This window comes from Panthera uncia (genome assembly GCF_023721935.1).
Source record: "Panthera uncia isolate 11264 chromosome A1 unlocalized genomic scaffold, Puncia_PCG_1.0 HiC_scaffold_16, whole genome shotgun sequence".
NCBI lineage: Eukaryota > Metazoa > Chordata > Mammalia > Carnivora > Felidae > Panthera > Panthera uncia.
In genome coordinates this window covers 396,631-408,761 of record NW_026057576.1, presented here as the reverse complement: position 1 = coordinate 408,761, position 12,131 = coordinate 396,631, and the positions used below count along the sequence as shown (strand labels likewise).

The 12,131-nt window shown below is 36.3% G+C and overlaps 1 protein-coding gene across 2 annotated transcripts in view; it reads right to left on the bottom strand.

Moving 5' to 3' along the window:
- RNF17 (ring finger protein 17) overlaps window positions 1–12,131 on the bottom strand; it is a 113,560-nt gene that overhangs the window by 38,942 nt on the left and 62,487 nt on the right. For both annotated transcript variants that reach the window (XM_049646682.1, XM_049646683.1), the window contains 6 exons: window positions 10,282–10,509; window positions 9,468–9,618; window positions 9,195–9,313; window positions 3,207–3,297; window positions 1,920–2,035; window positions 14–300 (listed from right to left, as the gene is read on the bottom strand). In XM_049646682.1, coding sequence (XP_049502639.1) covers window positions 14–300; window positions 1,920–2,035; window positions 3,207–3,297; window positions 9,195–9,313; window positions 9,468–9,618; window positions 10,282–10,509 — 992 coding nt within the window. The remainder of the gene's footprint in view (window positions 1–13; window positions 301–1,919; window positions 2,036–3,206; window positions 3,298–9,194; window positions 9,314–9,467; window positions 9,619–10,281; window positions 10,510–12,131) is intronic.

Genomic DNA, 12,131 nt, shown 5'->3' with positions numbered 1-12,131 from the left:
TAAAAGATATTACCTGACAACTTAGGTACTACAAATATAGTTCCATCATCGCCAATGCAGCTGACTGTTGCCTCAAATACTTTCATGTTAGGAATAGCTGGTGGTTTGTAGCATCCAGTGGTTCTTGGTTCTGGAATTTTCTGCTTAAATTCAGATACCTTGTGTTCACTGATAACATCAGCAGCTTTTTTGTCAGGGTCAAAGTTAGTCTTAATACACTTTGTAACCATTGAATCTTCTTGTTGTGGGGGGATTTCCAAAGACTTCTCAGATGAATGGCTGTTATTTAATTTTTTAATTCTGTAACATCCAAAAAATAATATATCTAAACATGAGCAAATGAAAACATTCTTTGGAAAACGATATAAAGAGAGTCCTTCAAATATACTAGAAATTTAAAGAAAATATTTGTTCTAGTCTAGGATACATTAGTCTAATTTGTTACATAAAAAAGAGCATAATTTAAGTTATAATAAAAATTGTTTTAAATTATAAATCAGCTTGAGAAAAAAGTAATATAATTTCACTTAAATGTTTTAAATTACTGTCTATTTACATGTTATTCTGTCTTAAAATCTCAAAGTATGTTACAAGTATTGTACAATTAACTAGATCTTAAAGGGAAATACAACATCTTCAGGCTGATTCTAATTTAGTCCACAGACAGAACATACACACATTCTATGAAAATAATACAAACAATAAGTCCCTTAAAAATAATTCAGCACTGAGATAGTGTCAGTGGTAATAAGCTATAACTCATAATTTTTTTTACTTCCTGTCATTCCCTTCCAGTTAAAAAAATGTACGCCTACTATAAAAAAAACCTATAGGAAATATTGTTTATTTTCATAGAATTGTAGGCTTTTGTTTCTTCTACTTTCTTGTATTTTCTTTAAAAAAAAAAGGAGATAAGCACTTGTGGGACAGCTACATAATTCTTCAACTAACATCGTTCCCACTTGGACTTCAGCCTTGAGACAGCTAATAGTTTTAGTGCCGTAAAAGCAGTAAAGAACATCACGGTGGTACTTGTTAGCAGTGTTAACTTGCCTAGCACTTTCCACTTTACCATTCTTTTACCAAGGAATTGCTTTAGCCTAAAGCCAGTGAACCTGAAAAGAGACACATGCAGGATATCTTTACGCAGAGCCTTGCTGTATGCCAGTACACGCTACCATGCTTACCTAACTACTTCATGCCCCATTTTATTTTTGATTTCTCATTCTCCTACCATTACATCAGGACCGGGGTCCTGGCCCAAATAAGTTAATTTATAATAGTGCAAGATAAAGAAAGAGATCTGGCCACGTATGGTACAAAGTGGCTACTTGGAACATGTGTTTGCAGTTCTAATAGGCCTTGTGTCTAGTAGGCAAGAAATAAAAAGCAGCAGCTAGGGCTATAGCAATATCCTCATCCTTTGCCTCTTGTACCAATGGTACCTTAAACCACAAACTTAGTACCTGAAAGGTCTTTAAATTTAAATATTGTTCAATTACTTTTCTGCTATCCATTCGTGTTTCACATAAACACATTTTGGTATATACCTACCACAATTTCCAACATAAAGCTTCAACATTTCTGTCTAAGCAAATGATGGCAAAGGGCTCAGATATGGTACCCAGTACGTAATTCTCTTTTCCTTTGGTTTAGAGTGTAAATGCCAAAGCAAAAGGGAAAACATAAAAGCAGAAATGTCAGTAGGGATTTAAAGATGTAAGAGCTAATGAGCCTGAATAAAGAAATAAGCAATCCTGAATGAATTTATTTCTGAGCTGACTTCTCAAGGTTAAGTTTATAAATCATTAGGAGCAAGCAAGATGAAATTCAGGTTTGAAAGCACACAGATATAAGGATTTACACAGGCAAATAAGAAGCCTTCATTATAAACTGGTGTTAAAAAAAAAAGTCCATACCTCCTTTCTCTCAAAGCCAAACCCTTTTTAATCAAATATTTAGAAACATCGACACGCTCTCCTTTCTCATCTCTGCAGAAAATTTTCACAGGTAATGGCCATGTTGTATTGTTTTCCTGCAGTGATTTAAGAAAACAGTAAATATGAAATACTAAAATGAAACCTTATAAACAACATACTTCTCACAGGCATTTCCTCCACATTTATCCAAGTCGGAAAAATAAATTTCCAACCTAGTAAAGTTATTTTGGTACCTGACTCTATCAGAGAGAAAATAACATGGAAGAGAGTCAAGTGGGACAGATAGTTGGTTTGTGAAACGTGTCAGGAAGACCTCACTGTCTTATCTTGTTTTAAAGTTTATTTATTTTGAGAAAGACACTGAGTAAGCAGGTGTGCATGAGTCGGGGAGGCAGAGAGGGAGAGACAGAGAGCAGGTTCTGCAACATCAGTGCAGAGCCCAAAGCAGGGTTCAAACCCACGAACTGCGAGATCATGACCTCAAAGTTGGACGCTCAACTGACTGAGCCACCCAGGCACCCCAGGAAGACTTCACTGTCAAGGTGAAACATGGGTGTATCTGTCAGGGGAGGCAGACTGCAAACTTTTCTTTCAGCCCAGAACAGGCTGGGGGAACATAAGTTACAAATTTGTCTATCTTCCTAAACCGTTTGCAAATTGTAGAACTGAAATGTATTTTCCCAGGTGTGCTGTGTGTGTGTGTGTGTGTGTGTGTGTGTGTGTAAAGAAAGGAAAGTGCTGCAAGGCCTATATACTCTACTTCACATGGAATTAGGAAAATAGAGAAAGTACACATAGAAAAAGTAACACGGAAAAATTACCTAAGAAAATTCTAATCATTAACACAATAAAATTAACACAATAAAAGGTATCCCATTGGAATAAAAGTAAAGAAAGAATACTTTTAAGGGTTCTGAAAAAATATATCCCTCTTCTCAAACCTATACTTACACAAACACCCATTTTTATGCATACAATCAATATGATTTCACTAGAAGACTAACTCTTCAGTTTGTAAAGAATAGCAAAAGGCTTTAGAAATGCTCTCTAGCATGTTTTTTGACATGCAAATTATCAACTCAAGATTATTACTTTAGAAATGTTTTGATTAATTCATATAATCATCTATGGGGTATCTATAACAAACAGGTGTTATAACTTGAAATAAGACCAAAAAGGCTGTCAAAAAATCCAAATAGTTTGCTGTTATTTTCTCAACAATAAATTGTAGAAAACATCATTGTAACTGTTTAGCCCACTACACACCTGTAAGATTATGGTTGCTACAGCTCCAGTCAGGTACAATGAAAGACAGTCACAAGCTGTAGCTGTCCACTTGTCACTCCCACCAGTTGGTCTAAAACAACAAAAACAGACAACTTGTTTTATAACAAATAGCGTAAGATACAGAAATATAAAAGAACCACTATATGTATATATTCATATATATATGAACAAACTTCATATGTAGTGAGAAATCAATTAAAGCATGGCTTCTGTTATTTTCATAATTTTCTTCTGTTTTCATAGACTTTTGCTTATTCCTCTCTATTCTACTTAGGGATCATATCATATGCTAACATGTATATCTGTTCTGCAGCTACACTGAGAACCCTTAAAAAGGTAATGTTTTACGTATTTTTTTTTTTTTTACCTATTATGTACATTTCATACATGCTGAGTAGACTATAAACTCTTGAGAGTGGGGATAACGTATTATGTGTTATGTCCATCATCATATCCCTAATGCCTAGGATAGTGCCTGGCACACAGAAAGCACTTTAAAACTATTTAATGGAAATTTAAAAAGAACAATCCCTTTGCAAGAATGATTCCACTGCCCAAACATTTTTGAAAGCTTTTTTCTGGAATTTAAATCTAATATGAATTGCTACCCATGAATATTAGCCTCAATAATTTATGGACAATTTATTTTTAATATTCATGGTAAAAATGTTCAATAGGGGCGCCTGCGTGGCTCAGCTGGTTAAGCATCTGACTTTATTTATTTATTTATTTACTTATTTGAATCCAAGTTAGTTAACATAGTGTAATAATGATTTCAGGAATAGCATCCAGCTCTTGATTTCGGCTCAGGCCAGGATCTCACTCACAATCATGAGATCAAATCCTGTGTCAGGCCCCGCACTGAGCATGGAGCCTGCACAGGATTCTTTCTCTCCCTCTCTCTCTGCCCCCTCCCGCTCACGCATGCGGTCTCTCAAAATAAGTAAACGTTTAAAAAAATGTTCAATAAATATTGACAGGTCAATGAAAAGCAGAATATTCAATTTCCTCATCTATTTTAGTTTGTGGAATTGAAACTGACTTTCCATCAAATCCGCCTCCAAAGAATAAAGAACTGGTACCATGAAAGAGATTACAAGTATCATAATGCAGGCTCTAAAGGTTCTCTATACATGATTTCTAGATCTGGAGTTTCAATGGAGTCGACCCATCGGGTAAACAACTAACCTGGCCAATCTTCTCACATTAATGAGTGAACAAAACCAACTGTGCACGTAGTTTGACCAAGTAGGATTTAGTAAATATGCTACACTATTTACTAAGAAGCCCAAATGATGTTCTTAAGAATTAAGAATTTAAATTATCAGTGACTCTTAGAATTAGTTGCGGTTTTTTTTTTTTAATTTTTTTTCAATGTTTTTTATTTATTTTTGGGACAGAGAGAGACAGAGCATGAACGGGGGAGGGGCAGAGAGAGAGGGAGACACAGAATCGGAAACAGGCTCCAGGCTCCGAGCCATCAGCCCAGAGCCTGACGTGGGGCTCGAACTCACGGACCGCGAGATCGTGACCTGGCTGAAGTCGGACGCTTAACCGACTGCGCCACCCAGGCGCCCCTAGTTGCGGTTTTTAAAATTTATTATGACGATATTCAGATAAAAATCAGTGTTAACAGGGGCACCTGGGTGGCTCAGTTGGTTGAGTGTCCGACTTTGGCTCAGGTCATGATCTCGAGGCTCATGAGTTTGAGACCCACATCGGGCTTGCTGCTACTAGTCTCTCAGTGCAGAGCTCACTTCGGATCCTCAGTCCCCTTCTCTCTGCCCCTTCCCCACATGCACTCTCCCCCAAATAAATATTTAAAAATAATCAGTGTTAACATTAAGATTTTCTTATGCTCTATTATGAATATACATTTTGTAAATATTAACTTTTAAGATTATGAAAGTATTTACAACATTAAAAAATTCTTTGGTCTGTATTCATACAACTCTGTTTCAGTTGGGAAAGATGAAAAGGCTCTGGAAATGGATAGTGGTAAAGGTTGCACAACATTGTGAATATGTTTAATACAACTGAAATGTACACTGAAAATGGCAAAATATATATGTTTTGTATATTTTACTATAAGAAAAAGATTTTTCAGAAGGGTAGTAAATCATAGTGATTAGAGCTCCAATTCTTCTTTTAAAATATCTACCTATTTATTTGTCTATAGCAGGGGAGGGACAGAGAGAGGCAGAGAGAGAATCCCAAGCAGGCTCTGAACTGTCACCACAGAGCCTGACTTGGGGCCTGATCTCACAAATTGTGAGATCATGACCTGAGCCAAAACCAAGAGTCAGGCGTTTAACCAAGCCACCCAGGCACTTTGCTCCAATTCTAAATTCAGACTTGTTTATAATCCTAGCTCAAAAGTTAATAGATGTATTACTCTGGAAAATAACCTCTTGAAGACTCAATTTTCTTATCTATAAATAATACCTTATCTATAGCTTAAAGGTTTATTGTGAGGATTAACTAGAGTAATGCCTGTAAGACAATTAACACAGGGTCCAGAAGTGCTAAAGGTTAGCCAGTATTAGACTCATGAAATAATGGTATTCCATTTGAGTCCAAAAGATATAATTCAAGGTGTGTATAGGAACACATTCTCTACATTATTGGATACAATTAAAGGATTGATGAATTCTGTTCAATTGCTCTGATTGAACTGTTCAAGGTAGAACTGAAAATTAGGATAAAATATTTTTTAAATTTTTAAAAAGTTTGTTTTTGAGAGAAAGTGATGAGCGGGGGAGGGGGAGACACAGCATGTGAAGCAGGCTCTGCGCTGACAAAGAGTGCCCGATGTAGGGCTCAAGCTCATGAGCCATGACATCATGACCTGAGCCAAAGTCAGACGCTTAACCGACTGAGCTACCCAGGCGTCCCCAGGATAAGAATTTTCAGGATGGTTGGCCTGAAATTTCCATTCCAGGGCATTAAATTCTTTCAATTTATAGAACAAATTTATTGATGTGGCCCCACAGTCACTCTTAGTAATCGCAGACAGTGGAAAAGGTACCTGTAAGATTAGAGAAATGTTCTGTGCAAACAGGCAGATTATGGAAACTACTATTGATAAGCTCTTCAAGAACATTAAATAAATGGTCTACCAGCAATTAGAACAGAAAGGGGTCACTAAGAACAAGGTATCCTATTGTGGAGACCAATTTTAATACAGTGTAGGGAAATACTAGTGACTGAAAGAGATGTGCTCCACAGCAGTGAAGTCAGCTGGTCTTGACTGTTCATTTATTAGGGCTGGTATAAAAAGAATTACTGTCATGATGCCCCTAAGATCTCTGAGTTCCAATTCTAAGATTCTATATATCTCTTATTTTTATTAAAGTATAATTAACAAAGTTATGTTAGTTTCTAGTGTACAACATATTGATTCAATAATTCCATACATTACTCAGTTCTCACCCTGGTAAGTTTGTCACCATACAACATTATCATAACATTATTGACTATATTCCCTATGCTGACTTTTCATCTCCATGAATTTTATGAAGGGAGTTTTTTTTAATTTCATTTCCCTTTATTTTATAAAGGGAAGTTTATACTTCCTAATCCCCCTTTATAAAATTCTATAATTCTTATTACAAAGAATTAGATTTATTTCCATGGATTTATCAATGAATAAATGTGCCCTACAAACAGAAAACTGCCACTTCTGTATTTTTCAAAAAGAAATCTGAGGACAATACATACCCATATTAAGTCTCATAGGAATCTTCTATGAACAGTTATATACAAAAAATTGGGACAAATGGATAAATTCTTAGAGACATAGAATCTTCCAAGACATAGTCAGGAAGAAATAATCCGAACAGACCGACTGGTGGTAATGAAAGTGAGGCAATAAAAACAAACAAACAAACAAAACAAAAAAAAACCCCAAACCTCTCAACAAACAAAAGTCCAGGATCAGATGACCATACAGGTGAACTCTTCCAAACATTTAAGAAAGGGATAATAATATTTACCCTCAAACTATTTCAAAAGTTAAAAAGGAAGGAATACTTCCTAACTCATTCTATAAGGCCAGCATTACTCTGGTACAATGAGATATCACTTCACACATCTTCTTCATCCACTCATCTACAGGTTGACAGGTTGCTTTCCTATCTTGGTGAGGCTACTGTAAAGAATGCTGACATGAACATAGGGGTGTGTATGTCTTTTTGAATCAGTGTTTCAGTTGTGTTTTGATAAATACCTAGAAGTGGAATTGCAGGATCATATACTAGTTCTATCTTAAATTTCTGAGGAACCTCTTTGGTGTTTTCCATAGTGGCTGCACCAACTTACATTCCAACCAATAGTACATCAGTTTCCCTTTTCTCTACATCCTCACCAACATTTGTTATTTCTTGTCATTTTGATAATAGCTATTCTAACACGTGTGAAGAGATATCCTATTGTGGTTTGACCATCTGTAAGTCTTCTTTAGAAAAAATGATCTATGTGTAAGACCTGAAACCATAAAAACTCTAGAAAAGAACACAGGCAGTAATTCCTCTGACATTGCCCATAGCAACATTTTTCTAGAGATGTCTCCTGAGGCAAGGGAAACAAAAGCAAAATTAAACTATGAGGACTACATCAAAATAAAAAGCTTTTGTATGGCAAAGGAAACAACCATCAAAACAAAAAGACAACTTACTGAATGGGAGAAGATATTTGCAAATGATACATCATCATGTTTTAAATGAAAGAAAATTTCCTGTGCTTTTAGAAGGAAGAGGTAGATCACTATTGCTTTCCTAGCTTCATGGCTTTAGAACTCTCTGGTGCTGTTCTCCCAAAGTGACAGAAAATATGGCCTCATACTTTGATATCTTGCTCCTCTCCCCTACTTTTATCTGCATCTTTTCTCTCCTTTGCCCCAGTGTCTGTCTTGCTCAAATTAGGCTCTATCCCCAACAGTTTCTGCTCAGTGTGAGGTCACGGAAGAGAGCATCAGTTTACTTCCAAAGGTTATATGGCTAAGGTTCCAGCACCACAAAAATGCGGCACATTATAGATCTCTCACATCCAATTATGAAGAGCATCTTGCATTATTCCCTTCTTGGTCTTGGTTGTTGTTCTCAGATTGGCTTACATTGGCTCCAGTGAAAACCTGTTGTCAATTACTATTCTCAGAGCTGTTAGAATCCCAGTCAGCCTTCCTTCCACACAAATGCCGATAACCCTAAGGGTCCATAAGGGCATGGTGTACCACATGGTGTACTTGTTTGTATTTGGGGCTTACAGAGGGAAACCTAGGTGTCTACTTAGGTTTTAGAGATCGACTGTGCTGTCTTTAGTTTTGCTATTCAAACTGCTCTGTGTTTATGGTAGAATTCTACTAGATTCAAAAAGTATTTCATGCCACTTTCAGAATCCTAATTCACTTTTTGGTAATTTATGTATTTTTAGCTTTCCATGCAATGCTAAGCTTATAAAATATACTTTATTTCTATCTGCCTATGTCCTTCAAGTTTTTAATAATTTAGCAGTTTGAATCTACCTAGATACCCGTGATACTCACCTATCTATATTCCTTGGTACCTCTAAAGTTTATGTGCTCCAAATTTTTATCTTTCCCTCTTCTTAAAACCTCAAAATTAACTATATTTTTAAATAACTGCTTATTTGTGTGTGTGGGGGGGAAGAGGGAGGGAGGGAAAAAATACGAGTGGGGGAAGGGCAGAGAGAGGAGGGACAGAGGATCCAAAGTGGGCTCTGTGCTGACAGCAGAGAGCCCGAGGTGGGGCTTGAACTCATGAACCGTGAGATCATGACCTGAGCTGAAGTCAGTCACTTAACCAACTAAGCCACCCAGGCGCCCCCCAAATTAACTAGATTTATGAAATTTCAGAATTCTAGTAAAATTAAAACTGACAAGAACCCAACAAAAAAGAAAAATACTTGTAATTATTCAATAGTGAGAAAATTTACTCAGCTAAAAACTACCTTATATCAACAAGAGAGCATTCCAAAGATAATCTTCCCATTGTCCTTAGGTTTTCTTGAAGCTCTCGTAAACAGGTAATATTCACTACTAGTTCAACACCCACGTCATACAGCAAAACCTATGAAAATAGTAACTTTGAGTCTGTGGAAAGACAGTATTTCAAAATGTTTTTCACAAATTGAATAGCATAATAAAAATTAGATTTAAAAAATTTCAAGATAAAATACTGAATCCATTCACCTTCACAATTATATTTTTAACTCTGCATTTACCTCTACCAATGTGTCTGTAACCATTCTGATGATCTGGCCTCTTTGCCACTGATTTTTATCTGGGATCCTAACTGCACAGTGCATATCATTTTCCCATTTAATGGGTTCCCATTTCGAGTCTTCATAAGCAGCTACCATCTTTTCTTCTAAACTGTATAGAGAAAAAAAATTAACTTTCAAACCTTTCCTTACAACACCTAAGTCTCTAACCACGTCTTCTACTGTCCCCCCTTTCTCACTCTACTCAAGCCAAACTGGATACCTTGTTTTTCCTTGAATACCCAAGCACATTTCCACTGCAGGGCCTTTGAACTTGTTCTTCCCTCTGCATGAGATGATCTTCCTCCAGATACCCTCATGGTTTACTCCCTCTCTTCCTTTAGGATCCATTTCAAATGTCATAGTCTTTTTGAGGCCTTCCCTGATTATCCAAAATTGCCTTCCTCCTCAACTGCTTTTACTCTACTGTCTTTATCACCATCTACTACAGTAAATATTTTGTCTATTGTCTCTCTACCAGAATTTAAGCTTCATGACGCCAAAGACTTGTAAATGTTTTTACCACTGTATCCCCAACACCTACAATACTGGTTGTCAAAAATAGGTGTTCAATAAGTATTTGGGGAATGACTAATTCTAATATACTGAAAATAGCCAGTAAATACACTATTTGTATACTTTTAACCAGTGTTTAAGTGACTGTTTAACTGAAATAATTTTGCTTTTAAAATTCTACATTTGTGATTTCTATATTTTTGAAACAAAATATAGAAAAAAGCCCATATGCAATCCATGTTCTCCTTATATGTTATACCTGTTAAGTAAGTTTTCTGTCAATAACCACTGAACATAAATCTTCTCAGGAGATATCACATTACAGATATGTACAGGTAGTTCCTTATTATAAAGTGATTGGAGATTCTCATTAGGTAGAGATTTTATAGATACAGGATTTAAGCTGTTTACTTCATTTGAAATAATTTCTTCTGGAGAAGGATCCCATACTTCACTATGTTTTTTGGAATTATCCTTGAGGGTATACCTGGAAAATAACAAAACCCATTAGCAAAAATAGTTTGCAAAATATTCATGTTTGTATTTGCTTAGATCTAGAGATGAACAAGTTTTTTTTTTAAACGTTTATTTTTGAGAGACAGAGATATAGAGCATGAGCAGGGGAGGGGCAGAGAGAGAGAGAGGGAGACACAGAATCTGAGGCAGGCTCCAGGTTCTGAGCTGTCAGCACAGAGCCCAATGTGGGGCTTGGACCCACGAACCGCAAGATCATGACCTGAGCCAAAGTCGGGAGCTTAACCAACTGAGCCACTCAGGTACCCCTAGAGATGAACAAGTTTTAGCTATGATTCGCTGCTTCCCAGTTTTCATATTAACAGCAATTTTAGTTTCTTTTTTTAAAAAGGGCTAACTATTACCAAAGTAAGTACAAAAACCACCCTTAAAAGCCAAACTTTCTTTTTCTTTTTTTTTTTTTTTTTGAGTGAGCAAGAGCATGAGTGGGGGGAGGGGCAGAGAGAGAGGAAGAGAGAATCCCAAGCAGGCTCCACACTCAGTATTGAGTCCAGCATGGGACTTGATCCCACAACCCTGTGATCATGACCTGAGCTGAAATCAAGAGCTGGATGCTTAACCAACGGAGCCACCCAGATGCCCCCAAACTTTCTATTTTAGAAGCGTTTTAAATACCAAGTTTGTTCATAATTTTATCATCTGCCATTGATATCTTGTACTCAAAAAGAGAAGAATTATTGATAATTTGTTTTGATGACTAAAAAGTATCAATCCACTTGCCAGTGAGAATACAAGTGGAAGCCAATTGCTATTAAGATGTATTAAAAAGAGAAATTATTGAAGTGTTTAGAATGTTTAATAAGTCAGGTTAGTTCAGACTGAAAACACAGATAATTAGATGTCCTTTATTTTTATTAAAGAAAAACTTAATTTCTTTCACAATAAGCTTGAGATTTAGCTAACCAAGGTGACTTAATTTTTGTTGCTATATCTAATGGATAATTTTCAGCCCTTACTTGACTTGAATTCTCAGCACTAGCTACTCTTTCCTTCTTGAAACGTTCTCTCTCTGGTTCCTGGTTTTTCTTCAGTCTCAGGCTCATGATCTACCAGTTTTGGACTTTCTTTCTCATAGATTATAATCCTCATAGTTGCATCTTCATCAAGGGAAATTGAGATGAATAATGAAAGTGATTTTCATTTATTCTAATGGACTCATTTATATGCTGCTAACTCCCAGGTGAATCACTTAACCATGTCTCTCTTCAGAGATCCGTATATTCATTTCCTCCATTTAATTAATGTTTACTGCAAACACTCCCACCCCTCTGCCCTTCTATATTGCGGTCACCTCAACCACTGGTCTGTCTTGGGTATTATTAGCACAATGGCTCAAATCTGGCTCTCGTTCAACGTATCCACTTGAACCCAGAAAAAATTCACATTTCTTCAAATGGGAATGTGGGCTAATTCTACCACTAACTACTCTATACTGACATTTCTCTTACTAATTCTCTTCTCAAATAGGTACAAATGGCTACTAAAGCAGATGTTCTACCTAGAAATAAGATGCTATTCTCTTTTTAGAAGTACTTTCAATCCTGAGGAGCCATTCTCTTGGTTTCAGGGTCACTT